This window comes from Staurois parvus, unplaced genomic scaffold, assembly GCF_062004578.1.
Source record: "Staurois parvus isolate SC_StPar_1 unplaced genomic scaffold, SC_StPar_1.0 ptg001090l, whole genome shotgun sequence".
In the NCBI taxonomy this organism is placed as follows: Eukaryota; Metazoa; Chordata; class Amphibia; order Anura; family Ranidae; genus Staurois; species Staurois parvus.
Window position 1 is genome coordinate 719,146 of NW_028318886.1, and position 26,798 is coordinate 745,943.

Consider the following 26,798-nt stretch of genomic DNA (forward strand, 5'->3'; position numbering starts at 1 on the left):
CGCAGTACAGGGGATGACCAGAGACTGCGGACGCAGTACAGGGGATGACCAGAGACTGCGGACGCAGTACAGGGGATGACCAGAGACTGCGGACGCAGTACAGGGGATGACCAGAGACTGCGGACGCAGTACAGGGGATGACCAGAGACTGCGGACGCAGTACAGGGGATGACCAGAGACTGCGGACGCAGTACAGGGGATGACCAGAGACTGCGGACGCAGTACAGGGGATGACCAGAGACTGCGGACGCAGTACAGGGGATGACCAGAGACTGCGGACGCAGTACAGGGGATGACCAGAGACTGCGGACGCAGTACAGGGGATGACCAGAGACTGCGGACGCAGTACAGGGGATGACCAGAGACTGCGGACGCAGTACAGGGGATGACCAGAGACTGCGGACGCAGTACAGGGGATGACCAGAGACTGCGGACGCAGTACAGGGGATGACCAGAGACTGCGGACGCAGTACAGGGGATGACCAGAGACTGCGGACGCAGTACAGGGGATGACCAGAGACTGCGGACGCAGTACAGGGGATGACCAGAGACTGCGGACACAGTACAGGGGATGACCAGAGACTGCGGACACAGTACAGGGGATGACCAGAGACTGCGGACACAGTACAGGGGATGACCAGAGACTGCGGACAAAGTACAGGAGATGACCAGAGACTGCGGACACAGTACAGGAGATGACCAGAGACTGCGGACACAGTACAGGAGATGACCAGAGACTGCGGACACAGTACAGGAGATGACCAGAGACTGCGGACACAGTACAAGAGATGACCAGAGACTGCGGACACAGTACAAGAGATGACCAGAGACTGCGGACACAGTACAGGAGATGACCAGAGACTGCGGATACAGTACAGGGAATGACCAGAGACTGCGGACACAGTACAGGGGATGACCAGAGACTGCGGACACAGTACAGGGGATGACCAGAGACTGCGGATACAGTACAGGGGATGACCAGAGACTGCGGACACAGTACAGGGAATGACCAGAGACTGTGGACATAGTACAGATGACCAGAGACTGCAGACAGTGCAGGGGATGACCAAAGACTGCAGACAGTAAAGGAGATTACCAGAGACTGGGGACCTTTGGGGAGGGAGGGGGAAAGGGTGCCTGAATTTGACAGGTACCCGCTCCCACGGAGTTGTCCTTCCTTCTTCTCGCGGCAGCTTCTGTGACAGCCGGGTGCCCACTGTGCATGCGCGAGAAGCGCTGTGCTTTGTGAATGGCCCGGAGCCTTCTGGGACCTGTCATGTGTCTCAGAAGACACCGGACCATTCGCAACGCAGCGCTTCTCGCACATGCGCAGTGGGCACCCGGCTGTCACAAAAGCCGCTGCGGGAAGACTGCAGTGCTGGAGCGAGGAACAGGTAAGGTCCTGCAGGAGAGAAGAGCTGAGCGGCCGGCCCGATATTCTGACATGGTGGCGGCAGAAATACAGGAGCGGCCGCTTTACCTTCGCTCCATAAGACGCACTGACTTTTCCCCCCCTTTTTTTGGAGGAAAAGAGTGCGTCTTATGAAGTGAAAAATATGGTAGTCTCTATCTCTAGGATGATTAATTCTCCAAACATCTATAAGCTGACACCGATATAACATTCTTCGAATAGCTTTCAAACATCTACCTCCCTCTCTCTGCACGTGCCACGTTGTGTCAATCTGAGGAGCCATGCAGAAATTAAAATTAATTTGCCCACTTTCAAATCCAGGAGCCTTCTCAATATTTTCTTCAGATAGGCCATTGGATTTCAATGAGGACAGTAAATATTTGCCAGTGTACACTCTATTTCCTGTAATCTCCCCTTCAGGAACAGAAAACACCCCTCAGGATCCTTCAACTTTTCTTCCATCTTAAATTTTTAGCTAAACAAATTGCCACTCCTTTAGCACGCTTAGTTGGTGAGTCTGCATAATACCAGATTGGATGTCTAGAGTATGACTTCACATTTGTTTCCTGTAATAAATGAGTCTCCTGTAAAAACGCTATTGCAATTAAGATCTTATGCCTTTTCTCCAGACTATTTAGTCCCTTAACATTATAGGTCATAAATCTAACTTCCTCCATTTCCCGTGTGTATATCATTTTTTTTTATTCTTTCTTCCTTCCCCTCCTTCACTTCTTCCTCCTTTCTCTCCATCTAAATTCTTCCCAGCAAGATTACCATCACCCATTCGAAGGAACACGGGGCTATTCCCTACATAATTCTCCCTCCCTTCTCCCACCCCATATCCCCCACCCTACTCCCCCTGGGCTCTTAATTTGCCTTTGAATTGTCTGTGGACCTAATCCCACCATTGATCCCGAGCTAGGGTGGAGCTCTGACCACATACACCCATCCTGACCGTGTTCCTAAACCCTGGATGTATGTGTGACTTCCTGTTTCCTACCTTTATTTCTAAACACTTTTTTGCCTTTTTTCTGGTGAAGGGAAGGATGAAGAGAGAGAGAGAAAAAGAAGTCAACAATGGGCTCCCTCCCATTCCTCCTCCTTTTCCCCACTTTATCTCTGGCGCATGTTCTTTTTGGGGGCCACATGCCAACTCTCATTTTCTGATCCCCTATTCTCTTTTGCCCCCTCCTCCCAACCTGGGATATCTATTATCTGTAGATCAAGTCTCTCACAAAAGTCTCTCAAGTCTTCTGGAAATCTCAGCATTGCAGAACGACCGTCTTTCCATCCGATTAGGCATGTTGGAAATCCCCAACTGTATCATACGTTTTGTTTTCTCATCTGTTCCAGAAATAGTTTCATCGTTCTCCTTCTGGCCAATGTTTTTGATGATATATCAGCAGAAATTAGTAAATTTGCTTCTCCATATTTTATTACTGGTCTTCCTTTTGTCTTTTTCCATAGCTCCACTTTATCTTTGTAATGATGAAATCGCACGATCACATCTCTAGGGTTTCCACTTCCCCTTCCTTGGGGTCTTCTTATTCTGTGTGCTCTGTCGATCCTCAGATGCTCCGTTGCTGAACGGTCCGTTATTGTGTTAAATTGTTTCACCATTATCTCTATCAAATCTTCTCCTTGCGAGGTCTCAGGTAAACCCCATATCCTCAGATTACTCCTATCTCTGTTCTCCTGATCTTCCAGTTTATATAGCAGATTCCTTTGCTCCTTTCTTTTTGTTTTTCCAACATTTTTATTACTAGGGCATGTTTATCCAGTTTCCCCTCAGTCTCCTCTACTCGTGACAAAACTTGCCCCAAATCTTTATGTATTATAGCCATCTGCAGTTTTATGGAGTGTTTCAATCTCATAAACATATCTGCTATATTGAATTTAGTAAGCATCTGTGAGGTCCTCTCTTGCTCTTCAGAGTTCTCACTGACCGACTCATTCTCTATATCTTCTGCTTCTACACTTTGACTGTTATTAGACACTCCCATTAACAATCTGGAGCAATCACCACTAGCGGTTTCAATCTCCCATCTTCCACTTAATCGTTGATGTCTCTCCAGGGCTTGTCCCTCTAAATGTTTTTCTTGTGAGGGTATATATTTTTGATAGAACTTGTTTGGGATGTCTTTGACCCTCCCCCTTTTGCCACTTTACTTTTCATGGTTAATATAATTTTCTAATTTTCCCCAGAAAAAGGGTTCCTTCCACTGAACAAATTGGGGTTAAGGCCCTCCAAAGTTTATATCCCTTGAAAATTTTCTTTTCCTTTTTTTCCCATCCGCACCAGGAGTCTATTTCTCCCTTACATCTCTGTGTCTATTCCTTCTGGGCCCCCTGGGTGATCCCCCTTATTAAGCTTTGAACAGTACAAGTCTGATTTTAACTCACCATCCTCAGTAGCCCCTCATATGCCGACCTTGTTAATGACTGTGACTGTTGGGGGGAATCACCCTCCGCAGGGCTCTGCGGGCCCTGGCCAGTCCTTTGGTAGTGAGGTCAGGTTATCTTCCTTACCTAGCTGGCCTCTCTGCCTCCCGGCACCCCTCTGTGGTGGCCACGTTACCACCTGGAATCCACCACTCCGACCTCTGGCAGGATCCGCCTCCTCAGACTCCATCCTGCACCCCACCGCCGCCACTGGCCAGCAACACAGGGGGCACCACACCCCACTCAGACTACCCCTAAGGCATCACTGTTTTTCGGGTCGCAGGAAGTGCTTACTGTCTTGGAGCGCTCACACTGAGCTCCTGGTCGGCACCATGTTAAGGGCCCCCCCCGACTGGACCATTCTAACACATGAATATGCTTTGATCTAAACCATTCCATTGGCTGTATGTTTAGGGTCGTTGTCCTGTTGGAAGGCGTACCTCCACCCCAGTCTCAAGTCCTTAGCAGACTCTAACAGGTTTTCTTCTAAGATTGCCCTGTATTTGGCTCATCCATTTTCCCATCAACTCTGACCAGCTTCCCTGCCCCTGCTGAAGAAAAGCAATCCCAAAACATGATGCTACCACCACGTTTCATGGTGGGGATGGTGTATTCAGGGTGATGTGCAGTTAGTTTTCTGCCACACATAGCATTTTGCTATTAGGCCAAAAAGTTCAATTTTGCTGTGTACCCCACATGGCATTTCGCAAACTGGACTTCTTATGGCTTTCTTCTTGCCACTCTTCCATAAACTCCAGATTTGTGGCGTGCACGACTAGTAGTTGTCCTGTGGACAGATTCTACCACCTGAGCTGTGGATCTCTGTAGCTCCTCCAGAGTTACCATGAGCCTCTTGGCTGCTTCTGATTAATGTTCTCCTTGCCCGGCCTGTCAGTTTAGCTGGATGCCCATGTCTTGCTAGGTTTGCAGTTGTACCATACTCTTTCCATCTTTGGATGATGGATAGAACAGTGCTCTATGAGATATTCAAAGCTTGGGATATTTTTTTTAAAAACCCAGCCCTGCTTTAAATGTATCCACAACTTTATCCCCGGACCTGCTGGTGTGTTCTTTGGCCTTCATGATGCTGTTTGTTCACTAATGTTCTCTAGCAAATCTCTGAGGGCTTCACAGAACAGCTGTATTTATACTGAGATTAAGTTACACACAAGTGGACTCTATTTACTAATGAGTTGACTTCTGAAGGCAATTGGTTCCACTAGATTTTAGTTAGGGGTATCAGAGTAAAGGGGGCTGAATACAAATGCTTGCCACACTTTTTAGATATTTGTAAAAAAGTTTTAAAACCATTTAGCATTTTCCTTCCACTTCATAATTATGTGCCACTTTGTGCTGGTCTATGACATAAAATCCCAATCAAATACATTTACATTTTTAGTTGTAACATGAAAAAATGTGGAAAATTTCAAGGGGTATGAATACTTTTTCAAGGCACTGTAAATTGATGCATATTATTAGTCTGTGTACAAGTTATAGAGTCTAAAAACTATACTATATTTTTTTTTTGTAAATTATTCATTCCTGATGTACTGATGGCCTATCTCATTTCTTGAGGCCCTTAACATGCCAGGATAATACAGACAGTACATGCCAGGACAGAACATGCACACCCCAAATGACCCTGTTTTAGAAAATTGACACTCTGAGGTATTTGGTAAACGCCATGGCAAGCTTTTTAAACCTGTAATTTTATTGTCAAAATATTTTCGAAAATAAAGAAACTAAATACATTTTTTTTAAACACACTGTCGCCAGTGCAGTACACCATATCAATGGTGTAGCGGCGATGAGGGATACTGACTGGTGATAGGGGATGTTTTGTACATTTTGATTGCTGTTACAATGATGATCAGCACCATAAATGGGTTACATTCACAACAGCTGTGACTGGCCCAGAGCTATCACATGGTACATGGTGCTATGACTGGCCCAGGTACTATGTGATAGCTTTGGGCCAATCACAGCATCACAATATTAGGCATAGCTGTTATGAATGAAACTGATTTATAACAGTTGTGTTAACATTGTGATCATGTGATAGCCTGGCCACTCAAAGAGAAGCCGGCTACCGGGTGCCGCAATCTACTGTGTCTGCTGGACATGGCGGATATGTGAACGGTGTGCCCGTAAGCTGGTGATGTGCATATATGTGATCCTGCCTGCCCACAGAAAATATTTTGTGGGTAGGCATGAACTGGCTAAGGATACTAAAAATCTACTCACATAGACTGGTTGTAAACAGGCACGTAAAACAAAATTCCTGTGGAGAATATATGAAGCATTTTTTTTATCCATTTGACGGACCTGTGAATGGAGAGCTGAGGACATGTTGGACAATAGCCTGTACCTGTCAAGAGCCTTGTTTGCCTAACCTGTTCCTAGATAGGCATACGAGTCTGGTAAGTGCAACCCTTAATTGTGGTGGAGTGAGCAATTTTTGGTGTAACAACTCAAGCACCTGGGAAGAAACACTTGGTGGAGGAAAATTTTAGACATCACATTGTACTTTTTATTGCTTTGCACATTTGTTGGACTTTGTAAAAATGTATACATGGTTGTTTTTTTGTCATTTTGATATCCACATTTCTGTTTTAGCACTGATTTGTTAACTGTTTTCAGCACTGTATTTTGTGTATTTGTTATATACTTACTTGCTTATCATATGAGTAGATTTCTTCTGCACTCAATGTATTTATTATGTATGTACCTGTGCTGGTACTTCCATAAGTTAGTTTAGGAACATATTTAACTAAAGCATCTTAGCCTGATGTCTACTCTGACATATAAAAAAAAACCCTCTGAAGATGCCTAGTGGGAGGGCCAAAACGCATCAGTTGTGGACTGTGGTGACGATATTTCTGGCCGGTGGAGTGCACACCGATGCAGCATCCTCTGGTTTTTAATGCTTGTTTATATCTTACGATTATAAGTGCAATATAGGTTTTATTCCTTGGATTTTGATAAATGTAATTACACTATGTGGCCTTCCTCCTCTATTCCTTATGCATGAGTACCCAATTGCCACTGATGATGGATTGAAATAGGCAAGTGTAGCCAAACAGTGGAGTATTATAAGTCACAGTAGAACCAACATCTCCTCCACCAAAGCGAGTCTGACTCTTATTTGTTTATAAGAGTGTCCGTGTTTTTTTTTTTGCACTGATCACTGTATTGGAGTCAATGGGGATGTCAGTGACCCCAAGTCAGTTCCCCCCGAGTGTCAAAATGTCTGCCACAGTCCCGCCATGAGTCGCTGATCACCACTATTATTAATATAAAAAAAAAAAATCAATATCTATACCGCCATTTCTAAACGCTATAACTTTCACGTAAACCAATTAATTTACATGTATTGGGATTTTTTTTTAGCAGACGTCGCAGAATACATTTTGGCATAAATTTATGACGAAATTAGATTTTTAAATTTTTTTACTGGACATGTTTTATAGAACAAAGTCCAAATATCGTTTTTTTTCTCAACATTGTCGGGATTTTTTTTTTATAGTGCAAAAAATAAAAAACTGCACAGGCGATCAAAAAACACAAAAAGAAAGCCCAATTCCTTTGGAAAAAAGGATGTAAATTTAATTTTGGTGCAGCGTTGCAATTGTCAGTTAAAGTAACACAGCGCCGTAATACAAACCGCTTATGTAACCGCTTCCTGACCGTCCTAAAGCAGAAATACTGCTACATGGAAACTCATAATGGTTTTCGAACTTATATTAGACATGAGAGTGTAATGTGTTTTATGCATTTCAACGACAATACACTCTGTCATCCTTGAGGTGACATTGAATTTGACCGGCTACACAAAATTCAGCCCCTCGTAAATCACCTTAACCAAATATTTGCAGATGTCTATACTCCCCAGCAAAAAAATCTGCGTTGATGAGACCCTCATCAATTTTTCTGGCCGCCTTGCATTCAAACAATTTCTCCCCAGCAAGTGTGCTAGATATGGGGTCAAGATGTAGAAGACCTGTGAGAGGACAACAGGCTATACTTATAAGTTTTGGATTTACGAGGGAATATGTAGTCAGGTGGAGCCCCCCGGATGACCAGATTATATGGGGAGCAGTGGCAAGATAGTTTGGGACTTGGTGTCATCCTTTTTCCATATGGGGTACCACTTATACATGGACAATTTTTATTCAAGCGTGCCACTATTTAGACATTTGTACAATCTTGGAACTGGCGCATGTGGCAAAGTGTGACCTAATGTGTGCCCACCATTAGAAGTGGGTGGATGCAGGGCAGTATATTTTAAAGGTGGGCATACCACACACTTTTTTTTTGGCAAAGATTTCTTCTCATTTTCTCATTCAGTCCACAGGCTGCATACAAAAAAAAGAAAAAAAAAAAAAAAGTACATAGCATATATACCCAACAAGGACCAGCGACATACTGGTACATCACTGGAATTTTATTGGTTATACCAGGATGATGCTTACAGCTGCAGGCATCATACTGGTATTTTTTTCAGCTGGCGATCGGCTTTCATGTAAAAGCAAACCTAGCGGCTAATTAGCTGCAGGATTACTTTTACAAGCATCGGGAGACAATGCCCCCTCCCCCGCTGCCTTCCACGGCCTTCTCAGGAAGTCCCGTGCCATCGGGGGAACCTGAGAATGCAGACGGTGTTTCTGCCAGCTGACCATAGAGTTGATTGGAGACCAGAATGGTGCCAATCATCTCTATAGCCTAAGAAATCAGAAGCTACGAGCATTTCATCACTTCAGTTTCGCAGGATATAAACAGCGCCATTTGTAAATTGGGAAAGCATCTGATCACACCGATCTTGGTTTGATTAGATAATGTAAGGGCAGAGGAGATATCTAGAATCTGATAGAACCCAGATTTCTGAAAAAAGAATATATGACAATGCCCATTGAAGTTATAGGGGATATTTGCATTCCCCGTGCTAGCATTAAAAGTGATAAAAAAATAAATAAATAAAAAATAAAGAGACAGTGTAAAAATAATTAAAAAAAATCAAAATAACTTAAAAAAAAAAAAAAAGTACTCTCACCCCTCACAGCGCGCGCACCTGCATTCGTGAGCCTTGACCCTGTGCCAGTATGGAAATAGCAGTTGCACCATGCATGTGAGGTATTGCCACGAACGTCAGATCAAGGGCAGTAATTCTAACACTAGACCTCCTCTGTAAATCTAAAATGGTAGCTTGTAAAGGCTTTTAAAACGTTGCCTATGGATATTAAAAACGTATGCAGTCTGTCGCGATTGTACGGGGCATGCACAGTTTTAAAGCATGTCATGCTTGGTATCTATTTACTCGGCATACCATCATCTTTTATATTTTACCAAATAATTGGACAATATATTGTGTTTTTGTGCATTATTAGTAAAAAAAAAAAAGGTTTTTTTTTTTTTTTAAATTGCGTTTGAAAAATCGCTGCGTGAGTACTGTGTGACAGAAAAAATTTCAGCACCCACCATTTTATTCACTAGGGTAATTGCTTTAAAAAAATATAGAATGTTTGGGTTTAAATTAATTTCCTAGCAAAAAATACAGATTTTTTTCATGTGAACAAAAAGTGTCAGAAAAGGCTTGGTCTTAAGGTGCTTAGAAGAGTGAATGATGTGTGGCATAAACTTCTAATGCTGGGCATAAAATGCCCCCACCCCCCAAAATGACCCCTTTTTGGAAAGTAGACACCCCAAACTATTTGCTGAGAGGCATGTTGAATCAATAGAAGAATTTATTTTTTTACCACAAGTTTTTGGAAAATGACAAACAAATTTTTTTTTTACACAAAATTGTCACTTAAATGAATTATTGATCACACATGCCATGGGTATATGTGGAATTACTCCCCAAAATACATTCTGCTACTTCTCCTGAGTATGGGGGTACCACATGTGAGAGACATTTTGGCAGTCTAGCCAAGTACAGGACCCCAAAATCCAATAAGCACCTTGAGGCTTTTAAAGGGCTTTATTTCCTCATTACACTTCCTGACTACCTATTACAGTTTCAGAGGCCCTGAAATGCTAGGATAGCACCAAACCCCCCCCCCCCCCAAATGAACACTTTTTGGAAAATAGACACCCCAAGGAATTTGATAAGAAGCACGGTGAGTATTTTGAAGATCTCGTTTGTTGCCAAAAGTTTTTGGAAAATGAAAAAAAAAACAAAAACATTTTTTCTGTTCTTTTTTAGATTTCAAAACCTTGTGAGAAAAAATCAGATCTGCAAAATACTCTCTATGCCTCTTTTTAAATTCCTTGGGGTGTCAACTTTCCAAAAAGGGGTCATAAGGGGGGGGGGGGGGGTTTGGTGCTATCCTGGCATTTCAGGGCCTTCGAAACTGTGATAGGTAATGAAGTGAAATGAGGAAGTTACGCACCTTCAGGCTTTCAAAGTGGTCATTGGATTTCAGGCTCCTGTATTTGGCTAGGCTCCCAAAAAGTCTCACACATGTGGTATCCCCATACTCGAGTAGCAGAATGTATTTTAGGGTGTAATTCCACATATGCCCATGGCTTGTGCGAGAAATATATTATTTGAATGACAACTTTGTGTAAAAAAAAAAAAAAAAAGTAATTTTCCAGAAACTTGTGGAAAAAAATAAATCTTCCATGGACTCAATATGCCTCTAAGCAAATAGCTTAGGGTGTCTACTTTCAGAAAAGGGGTCATTTGGGGGTGTTTGTACTGTCCTGGTATTTTAGCACCTCAAGAAATGTGATGAGCAGTCAGAAAGGAAAGGTTGTATAAATTCCATTATCTATACCATAGTTTGTAAACGCTATAACTTTCACACAAAACAATAAATATACACTTATTGAGATTTTTTTAACCAAAAACATGTAGCAGAACACATTTTGGCCTAAATTTATGACAAAAGTTTAGTTTTTTTGGATACTGTTCATGACAGAAATGAGAAAATAGTTAAAAAAAAAAAAAAAAAAAAAATTCTCAAAACTTTTTTGTTTATAGCGCCAAAAATAAATAGCGCACAGGTGATCAAATAGCACCAAAAGAAAGCTCTATTTGTGTGAAAAAAACAACATAAATTTCATTTATGTACCGTATTGCATGACTGCGCAATTGTCAGTTAAACTAGTGCAGCGCTGTATAGCAAAAAAAGGGCGTACATTGCAGTATCTATACCATAGTTTGTAGACGCTATAACTTTCACACAAAGCAATCAATATACACTTACTGGGATTTATTTTACCAAAAACATGTAGCAGAATACATTTTGGTCTAAATTTATAACTAAGTTTGAGTTTACTATATATTTTTTATAGCAAAAATTAAAAAATATCGTTTTTCTTCAAAAATTTCGGTCTTTTTATGTTTATAGTGCGAAAAATAAAAAGTGCACAGGTGATCAAATACCACCAAAAGAAAGCTCTATTTGTGTGAAAAAAGGATGTAAATTTCGTTTGGGTATAGCATTGCATGACCGAGCAATTATCAGTTGAATTAGTGCAGCGTCGAGTAGCAAAAAGAGGCCTGGTCATTAAAAGGGGTAAATTCTCTAGAGGGCAAGTGGTTAACATATTTACAGATGAAAGCTGTTTTTATTAAAATGAAGATTTATAAATATAAGCATCTTAGACTCGGTTAATACTGCTGTGACTTGGGATCCGTCTTGTGAGTTGCATGACATTTGAAATCCCATGCTAGTTAATGAGAGCTGTCTTGATTAGCACTACTGAAGTCGCTCCAACTTTAGAAAAGATTCCTGTACTACTTGAATTCAAATTCTATATGACTTGTGCCCATAGACTTTAGTGGAAGTAGCCTGCAAATCGGATCCTCATCTATATTGATGTGATTTGGATCCAACATTACATTCTCATTGGTCATAGGAAAATTCGCATGGCATGAAAGTCACTTCAAAGTCGCATCAAAGTGGTACACAAGTTGCATCAGTTTGCCAGCAAATTGCCTGGAAGTCGTCTGGCATAGGCACGCCTTTCAGGTCGCAGCAGTGTGAACACAGCCTAAATGTGCTTAATATTCACAACAGGCATATTAACAGCTTAAGTTCTGCCCTATAGGAGATATACTGCTACAGAGTGGCACCTGTGCACAAAATCCCGTATATATACGCGATTTTGCTTTTCCGAGTACGGGGCGTGCGCCCTACCCGTGCCGCCAATCACCGGGTTCCGGCCGGTAATTACCCGCTGGGGCCTGGTGATTACCGAGCATCTCCGATGGGGAGGAAGATTGTTTTGTTTACAAACAATCTTCCTCCCTGTCAGCTCGAGCACACTGTTCAGGATGGCTGTGCACAGTACAGCCATCCCGATCAGTGTGCTTACAGTGAAGAACACCCCCCCCTGCCCCCTAGTAAAAGCACACATTAAACCCTTTGATCGACCCTCACATTAACCTCTTCCTGCCCAGTGCCAGTAGTACAGTGTCAGTGCTTTTTTTTTTAGCACTGATCACTGTATTGGTGTCACTGGAGATGTCACAAAGTTAAAAGTTCCTCCCCAGTGTCAGAATGTCCGCTGCAGTCCTGCTAAAAGTCGCTGATCACCGCCAATACTAGTAGGAAAAAAAAATAATCAAATCCCATTTTCTATACCGCCAGTTGTGAACGCTATCACTTTCATGTATATCAATTAATTTACACATACTGGGATTAGCAGACACGTCACAGAATACATTTTCGCCTAAATTTATGATGAAATTTGATTTTTTAAATTTTTTTACTGGGCATGTTTAATAGCAAAAAGTCCTAATATTGTTTTTTCTCAAAATTGTCGGGTGTTTTTTTGCTTACAGCGCAAAAAATAAACGCCCAGGCAATCAAATACCACTAAAAGAAAGCTCAATGTACATTTCATTTGGGTGTAGCATTGCATGACTGCGCAATTTTCAGTTAAAGTAACAGTGCCGTAACGCAAAAAATGGCCTGGTCATGAAGAGGGTAAATCCTGAGGAGGGCAAGTGGTTAATCAAGTCAGGTTCTGTTTGAGGACATACGATCCACATCCATCCCTTCCACTAACAAGGCTTACTACTAACCTGTGATGGAACTGGCGTCTGCACACAACATAGCTTCTTTATGGCACCATAGAGGTCATCTCTCATTCCAGATATAATCACCAAAAGCAGCTGCACCCTTGCCTGGACAAACATAGTGCACAATAAATATACATAAATATATACACACACACAAAATAACATGGCATAGAAAGACAATGCAATCTAACAATTTTGTAAGCCGCTAACAGAAATTTTTTAAATTGACACCACGCACCAAATGCTAAGCCAATAGTGGTGTATACTGTCGCCATAGTAAAGAATTTTCAATACAGAAATATTTGGTAAAAATCTATAGAATTAAATGTAGTAATCAATTTAAAAAATACAATCAGGTGAGACATGTTCTACGTTTTTTCAAATTCACCAATTACAATTGTGTTCTCCTAGGCAGGTTTCTAAAAAGGAATCTTTTAGCTTTTACAAACAGTTTATCCAGTGCCTACCTTTACTGATAAAAACTCAATCTTCAATGCACCAATCTGCATTAAAGATTGGGATCTATTCCAATACTATCCAACAAGAACACACATGACAGATAGTGGAATAGCAGGTTAGTAGATCATAGGCATTAAATCAAGAGAGGTGCCTTTTATGACAAAATGATCCAAATTTAACCACTTGCCTACCATGGTCATTTTGACATTTTTCACATATATGTAAACATCTGCAGGTTTTGCTAAAAAAGAACTCAGACATTATATATTTTCTAAAAGCAACAGACATTATATATTTTCTAAAAGTAGAGGTCCTGGAGAAAAAAAATGGTGGTTGTCGCAATAATGGCACAATATTTGTGCACTGTTGATCAAACAGAAATATCCAGGAAAAAATACACTTAACAGCTTCCCGACCGCCCTATAGCAGATATACTGCTACATGGCGGCACGTGTGCGCAAAAATCACGTATATATATGTGATTTTGCATTTCCGGGTAGGGAATGCATGCACCCTGCCATTCGCAGCCTTGGCTGTCAATCACCAGGTCCTGGCCAGTGATTACTCGCCAGAGCCCAGTGATTGCCGAGGATCTCCGACGGGGAGGAGAACTGTATGTAATTGATACAGTTCTCCTCCCTGTCAGCTCGTGCACACTGCTTTGAATGGCTGTGCAGAGCACAGTCATCCAAAGCAGTCTGATTAGTGAAGCACACACACAGAGCTTACAGTGAAACAGCACACAGTTGAGCCCCTCATGTTAACCCGTTCCTGCCCAGTGCCATTAGTACAGTGTCAGTGCTTTTTTTTTTAGCACTGATCACTGTATTGATGTAATTGGGGATGTCAGTGACACCAAGTCAGTTCCCGAAATCAGAATTCCCGACGCAGTCCTGCTATAAGTCACTGATAGCCGCCATTACTAGTAAAAATAAAAGATAAAATTCTAGTATCTATACCACCATTTGTAAACGCTATAACTTTCACGTAAACCAATTAATTTACACGTATTGGAATTTTTTTAGCAAAGACATGTAGCAGAATACATTTTGTCCTAAATTTATGACAAAATTAGATTTTTTACATTTTTTTTTACGAGACATGTTTAATAGCAAAAAGTCAAAAGTATCCTCAAAATTGGCAGTCTTTTTTTTTATATAGCGCAAAAAATAAAAACCGCACGTGTGATCAAATATCGCCGAAAGAAAGCTCAATTAGTGGGAAGAAAGGACATAAATTTCATTTGGGTGCAGCGTTGCATGACCGTGTCAGTTAAAGTAAAGCAAAGTTTGCCGTAAAGCAAAAAACGGCCTGGTCAGGAAGGGGGGGGGGGGGGCGGAGGTAAATCCTCCTTAGGGCAAGTGGTTAAAGTGTTACTAAACCCACAACAGTAAAGTCAGTCTGTATATGCAGCAAAGCATGCTTGTTATACTGAACACACATAAATACTCCTGTGCTTGGGGGTAGACTCAACATAGGCTATAACCACACCTTGAATGTCCTGGAATGTGTACTCCTTGCTGCCGTCAAGTGCATTACCTTAAAAACATTTATTAAAAATAGGTATTGTACTCACAAATGACAATAATGTCAAAGACACATCATGAAAGAACAGCACTGTCCAATCCACACTATGTGGCTATCCGCAATGGGAACCCTGTACTTCCAACAGGCTAATGCGTTTGAGGACTTGCCTCTTCCTCAGAGCCCCAGTGTGGATCCTAAGGGGTTAATCCTCCACACTGTGAAAAAAGGGCTGTTTGTTCCAGGCTTATCTGATCTTCCCCTTTTTCCACAGTCCCCAATCCATCTGCTGATAGTACAGAGCCCAAGCAGGCACTCTGCACATGCTCAGTTTGGTGTGTATTGCCAGAGTTTGTTCTATTTATATTTACTAAAATAACTGCATTTCCATGTTCTGTGTACTGTATGAGACCAGATATAGTGAATGCAAGGTCCTGGGTTTAGTAACATTTTAGATGAATTTGCACACAAACAATACAATGCCAAATGTTTTGGTAATATAGAAAAAAATTATGTTTGAGCCAAAATAATACATACCAAACATGTCAAGATTTAAAATTTCGTACACCCTTGAAATGGTGACAAATTATGGTTTCTTATGGTTTCTAAAAATCTCCATAGGCGGCACTGTAAAAGCCTTTGAAGGTTACCGGCTTAGAGTTAAACGTGAGCTGTGGCACTAGGATTAATGCTTTCACAATAACTTTTGTGGTGATATGTCACGTGTGGTGCAATCACCATTTACTTATGCATGTGGGACCTATGTGCGAGTTCACTTTTTAAAAATCTTAATTTAAATTTTTTAACTGTTTCTTTAATTTTTTTACATTCAACTTTATTCTTATCAACATTAACACAGTTACAGAAGTGATATACTCACCTAGGGCAATTTATGATCACTCCCCGCTGGAACTGGTGTTGCAGCAGTCTAAGTCTGTAGAGGACAGTTTCTGGCATACGAGTCCTTATTGACTCATGGAACCTATGGTTCTCTATAGCTGTACAGATGCTATGTCATACTATAGGAGATTTCTGCTCTAAATCAATGGAATGCTTTTAAGGCGGTAATGAGAGATGCATATATAAAGGGAGTCACGAATCGTAAAAAGGCCAACGAAGAAAAGACAGCTGAACTAGCTAACAAATGAAGAGAGGCTGAGACAGTCTATGTAACTAATCCCTCCTCTATTAATTATCAATTGTGGAAGGATGCATCGAGAGCATATGAATTGGCCCCGGTGGCAAAGACTCAGAAAAGGCTCTTGTACCAGATTCAGTGGGTATTTGAATCAGGAGACAAAAATGGTCGCCTCCTTGCCTTTTAAGCTAAACCCATACCTGAACCCAACACTATTTCCAGAGTTTAGGACCGTAATACCATACTGCACTTGTCCCAGGAGCAAATTATGAATTCTTTTCTATATTTCTATTCATATCTGTATACATCCCAAGCCCACTATACCCCGTCAAAATGTTATAAATATGTAAATTCTCTTTCCATAAATTGACACAGGCTCAACGATTAGCACTGGATGCATCGATCTCTATGGAAGAGATTGAAAAAGCACAAAACTTTTGCTGAACATAAAAACCCAGGCTCTGATGGGTTGTCCAATTGAATGTTACCTAGCACATCAAGACTCCCTACTCCCTCGGTTACTTGCTCTGTATACAACTATTTATGACACGCATACATTTCCTCCTTCCTTACGAGAAGTCCTGATAGTGCCAATGTCCAAGCCTAACAAAGACCCCTTATACTGTGATTCATAAAGACTGATATCCTTGATCAATGTGGACCAAAATTTATTACAAAAATTCTAGCTCTTCGATTCAATTCTGTGGTTACTTCCTTAATTAATTTGGACCAAACAGGGTTTATCCCTGGGCGTTCCGCTCACATTAATATTCGTATACTGTTTAGCAATCTCCAGGCCCCTAATGTTCTCCTGGTGCCTACGGCAATAGTGACACTTGGTACTCATAAAGCCTTTGACTATACTGAATGGCCCTCTCTATGTTATGGAGAAATTTGGCTCTGAAGACAATTTTCTCACCTGGATACGTATTCTTTATGACCAGCCTTTAGCTAGTCTCCGTATTAATGGTAAAATTTGTAAACCTTTTGCTATCGAGGTACCAGACAGGGCTGTACACTTTCCCCTTTATTATTCGCCATCACTATAGAGCCCCTAGCACAGCTCCTTAGGACCTCCCCAGAATTGCAGGGTATGCGAATTGGCTCTCTGGAAGAACGTGTCTCCTTTTATGCAGACGATATGATGCTCTATTTTTCAAACCCCCAGTTGACAATAGATGCTGTGTTGCAGCTCATCCAGGGTTTTGGGAGCTTTTCTGGATTTAATGTTAATTGGTCCATATCGCATGCGCTTTCAGTGGATCCAAATCTTCTGCTCCTGTTAGCAACTGGTTGCCCTTTACAAATCACAAACTCTTTTAAATACCTGGGAATAATTGTGCAGCTATATCTTCAACAATCTTCTTCCTTGTAATGCTTCGTTTAAAACCAAAATTCCCTGCTGGAAAACTCTACCCTTGACTTCAATGGGAAGGATTAATCTTTTTAGGATAAATGAGGGTATCCTCCTGCGCTTTATATGGATGTGATCACTATAATTAAAGCTGCTGTCACTCAACTTAAACCAATAAGTGTTAATTATATATACATAAATTAGTGAAGCGCTAAAATACTTTATAAATTCATACTAATTGTGCCACTTGTGACAACTTAATAGTGCTCAGTGATAAATATCCCATATACACAAGTATATCGTTATAGTGAAATTAATACACATAAATGAAGTGAATATATAAACAGTGATATAAGATATATCATGTGTATAAACAAATAGTATTCAATCTAAATAATTATTCAATAGGTTACCATATAAATGTGAATCACAAATAGATAAAAAAAACAATCCGTGAATAATCAAAAATATAAAAAGTCCATGCAAGTGAAACCGTGTAAAAAGTGATCTTCACTCTGCATAAATCCTCAAATGGCAGCAGTGCCTGCTCACCTCCGCACAATGACCCACACAGGGCCAAAATGCTAATACTCTCCTCTATACCCAATCCTCATGAATATGCTCCTCACCTATGGACCACAAGGTGGGCAGAAAGCTGCAGTTTTAGTGTCCACCAGCTCCTCAGTTCCACCTGGCCAGACCAGCTGGGAGGGTACTTAATTTCCACTTCTGCTATGGCTTCTAGCATCAGAGATTTGGTTGCTCCTGCCTTGTAGGGTTTGTCGTGCTGCTGCCAGACTCTGTTGCCAATAACTCTTGATCCTGCTCTTGCTCCTGCCCTGTAGCCAAGTACCCTGCTCCTTTCCCAGTTCTGTTTTCCCCCTTCCCATCTGCTCCCCTAGTTTTCCCCTGCCTTGCATATTTCACACTTGCCGCTAAGCATATTTTCACATCTCTGCCGCTAAGGTGGCGGAGGCTCTGGTCACGGTATTTTCTCGGGTAGGCTTCCCCAACGAGATCCTGACTGACCAGAGTACCCAGTTTATGTCCGATGTAGCCCAATCCCAATGGCGCACGTGCGGGCGATCCGGACCACTCCCTATAACCCTCAAACCAATGGCCTCAGAGCACTTCAACTGGACCCTGAAGAGCATGCTGAGGTCCTTCGTTGACGGGGAAGAGGACTGGGAGAAGCTCCTCCCTCATCTGCTGTTTGCATACCAGGAGGTACCGCAGGAGTCAACAGGGTTTTCCCCCTTTGAACTCCTATACGGGCGGAGGGTCCGAGGCCCCCTGTCCCTGCTCCGGGAACATTGGGAAGGGAAAATAGAGGACACGGGTACCCCAGTCATCCCCTACGTACTCGAGCTGCGGGAGCGACTGACCCGCCTGGTCGCCCTGGCCCACGACCACCTCTGGGCGGCCCAGACGCGCCAGAAAGGTGTGGTACGACCGCAGGAAACGCGGCCGCGAATTTGTCGAGGGTCAGCAGGTGCTCAAGAAAGTTCCCAACCCCCAGAATAAGCTCCAGCACACCTGGGAAGGACCATACAAGGTCCTTCGTAAAATAGACGAGACTAGCTATTTCATTAGCCTCGACGCCCGAGGCCATCAGCAGCGCACGGTCCACATCAATATGCTGAAGTAGTACCATGACAGGAATCTGCCCATGCTAGCCATTTGCCCCACCTCCACAGGGGAGGCCGATGAGGGGGCCCTGCCCGACCTCTTGCAAGCCACAAAAACCACCACCCCTCTAGACCAGATTCCCACGGGGTCTCGGCTGAGCCCCCGCCAAACAACCCAGATGCGGGCCGAACTAGAGGACCGGGCCATCACCTTCTCAGCCACCCCGGGCTGCACTGGGTAAACCGTCCACCATGTGGAGACCCACGGTCAAAAGCCCATCCAGCAGGCCCCCTACCGAGTCCCCGAAATCCGAGAAGGCGGCCATCCGAGCCGAGCTCTCGGAGATGTTCCAGCTGTGCATCGTTCGACCCTCCCGCAGTCCCTGGGCCTCCCTGGTAGTGCTGGTGCCAAAAAAGGACGGGAGCACCCGCTTTTGCGTGGATTACCGGAGGCTGAACGACTACACCGTGACGCCTACCACATGCCCCGCATAGACAACCTACTAGATCGTCTCGACGGGGCCCAATACGTCAGCACCCTAGATCTCAGTAAGGGTTACTGGCAGATCGCCCTCACCAAGGAGGGCATTGAACCCTCCGCCTTCATCACCCCGTTCGGCCTGTATGAGTTCCTAGTCATGCCCTTTGGCATGAAAAACACCCCAGCCACCTTTCAACGGGTCGTGGACCATCTGTTGGAGGGGTGCCAAGGGTTTGCGTGCGCCTACCTAGATGACATAGCCATTTTTGGCGACACATGGGAGGAGCACCTGTCGCATGTGGGGACCATCCTGGACCACATCTGCGGGGCCGGGCTGACAGTGAGACCAGACAAATGCCAGCTAGGAATGGCTGAGGGGGCAGTACCTTGGACACAGAGTGGGGGGGGGGGATTGAGACCTGAGCCAGCCAAGGTCCAAGCCATCCATGACTGGTCCACCCCCAGACCAAGAAACAAGTGATGGCGTTCCTTGGCACTGCTGGTCGTGGAGCTGACCTTCCTGGTCAGCTCCACGACCTGACCAGGAAGGACAGCCCCATAATGGTGAATTGGATCTCGGCCTGCGACTCCGCCTTCAGTGACCTCAAGTCAGCCCCTGACCACAGCAGATGCTTCCTGGTACAGACCGACGCCTCCACGTACGGCCTAGGGGCCGTCCTCAGCCAAGTAAACGAGGCTGGGGAGGAACACCCCATCGCCTTCCTCAGCCACAAACTACTGGAAAGGGAAGTTGCTTACACCACTGTAGAAAAAGAGTGCCTGGCCATAGTTTGGGCCCTAAAGATATTACAACCCTACTTGTACGGCCAGGAGTTCACCATTGTCACTGATCACAACCCCCTCACATGGTTAAATAGCCCTGGGGTGGAGATCGAGGGGATTATTCCCACTACTGACTCTGCAGCAATACCCAACACTTAGGAAGATTATTACTACTGCGGACACTGATGCTAAGTTTGGGAGCATTATTCCCCACGGAGTACACTGCTGGTACTCAGGACTGGTACCTGTTGTTAGGACCCTCTGTTGTGTGCTGAGGTGGGTCACCCCCTGGACTGTCGCCTGCTGTGAACCCCGGCATCCCTGCCAGAGCCATGAGTGTATGCACCCGTTTATTCCCTCTGGACTGTCCTTGAATTCTGCTCCCTACTTGGATTACAAAATGCTAGGACTAACTTTTCCCCCCTTGGGGACGAATTACAATTATTTTGAGCCCTCTCCTTGCTATTCCCCTAGACTGGGTACTGGCGCGCTACCTGCAGACCCCAACTGAGTGACTGTCAGTTCTTTAATAAAGCTTTGTGTGTTTACCATCTTCTTTGTGTGTTCTGTCCTGCCTACCCCCCGTCACAGCATTGATTGTGGATCAAAGCATTTTATATGCACAACAATGTATCAACACCAACCCGAAGTCAAACCTTGCCAGACCATTTGCATGGAAACCCAGTACGGTTTTCGAATTTATATTTTTTGGGGGCCTAACCCTCAACATGGGCATTACTAAAAGAAAATGAATTGCGGTTGTATTGGTCCACAGACCCAATTCATCAAATGCCGTGTTCTCTGCTGCCATGGCCAGGCATAGATATAAGAGTATAATGTGTTTTATGCATTTCAACGACAATACACTCTGTCGTCCTTGAGGCGACACTGAATTTGACCGGCTACACAAAATTCAGCCCCTTGTAAATCACCTTAACCAAAAATTTGCAGATGTCTATACTCCCCAGCAAAAAATCTGCGTTGATGAGTCCGTCAGGCTGCCGCGATCGCGCGCGGGTCTGCGCATGCGCGGTGTCACTGGACACACTAGCGTGCGAGCATTGGGACAAGGGCACCCGCAAGCGCGAGCCTGGCACCAATCAGGGCGCCCTATTTAAAACAGGATCAGACTGCAATGAATTGCCGTATGGTCTTATCTGTGTTCCTGAGAGTAGATTGTTTGTTGCCGACCCTGCCTGACCCTGATTTGCTGTCCATCTCCTGCTCTGATCCCTGGATTTGTCTGACCATTCTCCTGCTAAACCCCGTACGTTCTGCCCTCCTGTTAACGAACCCGGCTTGTGACCTGTTTATCCCTCTGCCTGCTGATTTTGTACTACGCCGCCAACACCGTTACCGACCCGGCCTGCCCGACGCTGCTCTAGTTTCTTTCTCACATCAGACTCTTACCCGCTATACACCTTCAGCGGTGCTTCTACCACAACTGGGTGAACCCAGGGGCCGCGACCTGATCTCGGCCTGCTCCAATCCATCCCCACCATCAGGGGCCCTGGTGAACAAGCAAGTCGGAGCTTAGATTCTGCGCCTTGGGTGAATCCGGTCTGTGGAGTGATAGAGACTACCGCTGTAGGATCCCTGATAGTCCCTCATTAATTTTTCTGGCCGCCTTGCATTCAAACAATTTCTCCCCAGCAAGCGTGCCAGATATGGGGTCAAGATGTAGAAGACCTGTGAGAGGACAACAGGCTATACTTATAAGTTTTGGATTTACGAGGGAAAAGATAGTCACGTGGAGCCCCCCAGATGCCCAGACTATATGGGGAATAGTGGCAAGAGAGTTTGGGACTTGGTGTCATCCTTTTCCCATATGGGGTACCACTTATATGTGGACAATTTTTATTCAAGTGTGCCACTATTTAGACATTTGTACAATCTTGAAACTGGCGCTTGTGGCAAAGTGTGACCTAATGTGTGCCCACCATTAGAAGTGGGTGGATGCAGGGCGGTATATTTTAATGGTGGGCATACCACACACTTTTTTTTTTTGGCAGAGATTTCTTCTCTTTTTTTCAATTCAGTCCACAGGCTGCATACAGAAAAAAACCCAAAAACATAGCGTATATATTCAACAAGGACCAGCGATGTACTGGTATATCACTGGACTTTGGTTATACCAGAATGATGCCTACAGCTGCAGGCATCATCCTGGTATCATTTTTTTCAGCTGGCGATCGGTTTTCATGTAAAAGCAATCCTAGTGGCTAATCAGCTGCAGGATTGCTTTTACAAGCAGCGGGAGACAATACCCCCCCCCCCCCTCCCCCGCTGCTTTCCACAGCCTTCTCGGGTAGTCCCGTGCAATCGGGGGAACCTGAGAATGCAGCCGGTGTTTCTGCCAGCTGATCATAGAGCTGATTGGAGACCAGAATGGTGCCAATCATCTCTATAGCTTAAGAAATCAGAAGCTACGAGCATTTCATCACTTCAGTTTCGCAGGATATAAACGGCATCATTTGTAAATTGGGAAAGCATCTGATCACACCGATCTTGGTTTGATTGGATAATGTAAGGGCAGTGGAGATATCTAGAGTCTGATAGAACCCAGATTTCTGAAAAAAGAATGACAATGCCTATTGAAGTTATAGGGGATATTTGCATTCCCCGTGCTAGCATTAAAAGTGATAAAAAAATAAAAAATAAAGAGACAGTGTAAACATAATTTAAAAAAAATCAAAATAACAAAAAAAAAGTACCCTCACCCTCCCACAGCGCACGCGCGCACCTGCATTCGTGAGCCTTGACCCTGTGCCTGTATGGAAACAGCAGTTGCACCATGCATGTGAGGTATCGCCACGAACGTCAGATCAAGGGCAACAATTCTAACACTAGACCTCCTCTGTAAATCTAAAATGGTAGCTTGTAAGGGCTTTTAAAACGTTACCTATGGATATTAAAAATGTATGCAGTTTGTCGCCATTGCACGGAGCATGCACAGTTTTAAAGCATGTCATGTTTGGTATATATGTACTCGGCATACCATCATCTTTTGTATTTTGCCAAATAATTGGCCAATATATTGTGCATTTGTGCATGGGGGGGGGGGGGTTGGTGCTATCCTGGCATTTCGGGGCCTTCGAAACTGTGATAGGTAATGAAGTGAAATGAGGAAGTTACGCACCTTCAGGCTTTCAAAGTGGTCATTGGATTTCAGGCTCCTGTATGTGGCTAGGCTCCCAAAAAGTCTCACACATGTGGTATCCCCATACTCGGTAGAAGTAGCAGAATGTATTTTAGGGTGTAATACCACATATGCCCATGGCTTGTGCGAGAAATATATCATTTAAATGACAACTTTGTATTAAAAAAAAAAAAGATTTATTGTAATTTTCCAGAAACTTGTGGAAAAAAAATAAATCTTCCATGGACTCAATATGCCTCTCAGCAGATGGCTTAGGGTGTCTAGTTTCCTAAAAGGGGTCATTTGGGGGTGTCTGTACTATCCTGGTATTTTAGCACCTCAAGAAATGTGATGAGCAGTCAGAAAGGAAAACTGTGTAAATTCCATTATCTAAACCATAGTTTGTAGACGGTAGAACTTTCACACAAAGCAATAAATATACACTTATTGGGGGTTTTTTTAACCAAAAACATGTAGCAGAATACATTTTGGCCTAAATTTATTATGAAAATTTAGATTTTTTGGATATTTTGTTTGACAGAAATAAGAAAATATTGTGTTATTTTTCTCAAAAATGTTTTTGTTTATAGCGTCAAAAATAAAAACCGCACAGGTGGTCAAATACCACAAAAAGAAAGCTCTATTTGGGTGAAAAAAGGACATAAATTTCATATATGTACCATATTACATGACTACGCAATTGTCAGTTAAACTAGTGCAAAACAATGGCGCAAATTGCAGTATCTATACCATAGTTTGTAGACGCTATAACTTTCACACAAAGCAATCAATATTACACTTATTGGGAATTTTTTTTACCAAACACATGTAGCAGAATACATTTTGGTCTAAATTTAGAACTAATTTTGAGTTTACTATATATTTTTTATAGCCGAAAGTAAAACATATTGTTTTCCTTCAAAATTTTCAGTCTTTTTTTGTTTATACCGCAAAAAAAAAAAAAAGCGCACAGGTGACCAAATACCACCAAAAGAGAGCTCAATTTGTGTGAAAAAAGGACATAAATTTTGTTTGGGTACAGCATTGCATGACCGCGCAATTATCAGTTGAATTAGTGCAGCGCCGAGTAGCAAAAACAGGCCTGGTCATTAAGGGGGGGGGGGGGGGGAGTTTTAGGTATATCAAATTTAAATTTTAACACAACAAAAAGTTACAAGCAAATTGGAGCTCTTGATGTGTCTTCAGAGAATCATTTGAAATGGCAGCACTGTCAATTAAGCCAGAATTAAATGTTAACAATTCTGGACACTGACACACTGTTGTTGTAATCAGTGAACTGTTGCACGCCAAAGCACTTTTTGACACAGAGATCCCTTCATTATTCAATAATAATGAGAGGGCATGAAACACATCTTTAATCAGAGGCTGTGCTATCCATGATTAGTTCTACCTTACATTCTGGATATCATTACAGCTACAATGGTCATTATGCTTTAGATAATAAAGCCTATGGGGGTATAAATAAGACCAATTATTCAGGGTAAGCAGCACATTCCTGAAAACAGGAGGATTAGTTTAGAGTATAGACTGCATTGTATGTTCCCAGTAGTCACAAGGCCATATGACCTATAACTAATTTTACAGGTAAATGTTCTACTACACAGAAGGATTTTCATGAGCCCAGCCTAATCCAGATTTACATTCAGCTTACAAAAAATTAAATACATTAAAACTCTTGGGTCCCTTCTGTTAAATGGGCTACAGCGTTAAGTAGCATTATCTGGATGGAAGAGATGATAATCACAGATAATCAAGACAGCAAATATTTTACATATTCTGTTGCTACAACCAATGTGACTTTGTATTACTTTTGTATTTCTTCTGAATACTCTGTCTTTTTTAAAGAACTATACTGAGTTCATTAAGCTGCTGTATTCTCCCAAATCTGGTCAACTAAACTTATAAATCATTACAGTAAGGCAGAAACATTTCCAGGGATCACTATGGTATCAAGACCAGATACCAAATAGCAACTCAAGAACTGGCAATTTGGCAGTGCCAGCCAAACAGCAGATCTGCAAATCCTCTAACTGAATAATCCATACAACTGCACAACTCAAATTCAATTAATTTGTATCAGGGTGGATTTGATTTAAATCAAACTGATTTAAATCACGATTTAAATCACTAGTCAGTAAGGCTTGATTTAAATCATAGTTTCTACATAGACTAATTCTTGCTTGTATAACTTTAATATGCAAGTAGATGAAGATTTTTAGAATAGCAACTTTTCATATTAGTTTTTTTATCCCCAGTTTAATAGGTTAATCATTCATATTTGGACAACTTTTCTGTTGTACTTAGGAAGGAGAAAAATAATCATTACCTTAACAATTTAAATAGATTTATTCAACTGAAACAATAACATTACAGCATATGTTATATTTGCTTAACCTCCTTAGCGGTATTCCCGAGTGTAGCTCGGGGTAACATTTCAGTACCAAGAGCGGTAACCCCGAGCTACACTCGGGAATACCATGCGGCACTGCTCCAGCATTTGTGCTTCACTTACCTTACCTTGCGCTCCCGCGATGTGTCCCCTGCAGCGTCCCCGGCCATCTCCTCCGGCCGATGCCGGCATCCGGCTTCTGTGTCCTGTCCCTGTGACGTCGGGACGTACGAGTGCCGCCGCCGCCGGCGGGAAATTTAAAAATTTTAAAAAATGTCATTTTTTTTTTTTTTACATTTTACATAGTAAAACATTGCTGTCTCAACCAATTTCACATACATTTTGTCCCGAGTGCTTTGTCCGGCGCCCTGCCTGCATTTTGTCTGTTCTTTCTGCCTGGAAACTGAGAAATGTCCATGGCGTCCAAAAAGTGTCCCTTTAGGTCAAAAGCGGTTTAGATCAGCTAGAGAACAGCGATAGTAAATCAGAACCACTTGCAGAATTGAGTGATAATGATTCGTGGGGAAATTCGTCATCAGACACTGAAAACGATTGTGCGACTTTGCTCAGCAATGTGCGAACTTGGCGCTATATTTCACATTTCAGTGATTTTGGTTTGATTATATTATTGAATTAAATTTTTTATTATTTTTATGATTATTTATTAAATTATAATTTATGATTTTGTGTTTCAAATTTTATCATATCCGGAATGTTTACTAGACTCTTGTTCGGACAGATTTCAGTGAGTTTTTCCTAAAAATTACAGGCCTACAATTAAAAAAATACATATTTCCATGCAAAAAAATGGTACCGCTTTCAGCACCAAAAATCTGAAATAATCATACCGCCAGGGAGGTTAAACAAACATCCATGTTTGTTAACTAATTTGGCTAAACAAAATATATATATTTTAAGAAACGTAGACTGTCAGCCCCTTCCTCCTCACACTTAGCTTCACTTTCTTCTTGTGCAGATCTATTCCACTCCAAACAATC

The 26,798-nt window shown here is 42.6% G+C and overlaps 1 protein-coding gene across 1 annotated transcript in view; it reads right to left on the bottom strand.

Annotated features, from left to right (window-relative positions):
• The window catches only part of PIWIL2 (piwi like RNA-mediated gene silencing 2), a 502,914-nt gene that overhangs the window by 86,378 nt on the left and 389,738 nt on the right, over positions 1 to 26,798 (bottom strand). The window contains exon 14 of the mRNA XM_089658746.1: positions 12,888 to 12,989. Coding sequence (XP_089514872.1) covers positions 12,888 to 12,989 — 102 coding nt within the window. The remainder of the gene's footprint in view (positions 1 to 12,887; positions 12,990 to 26,798) is intronic.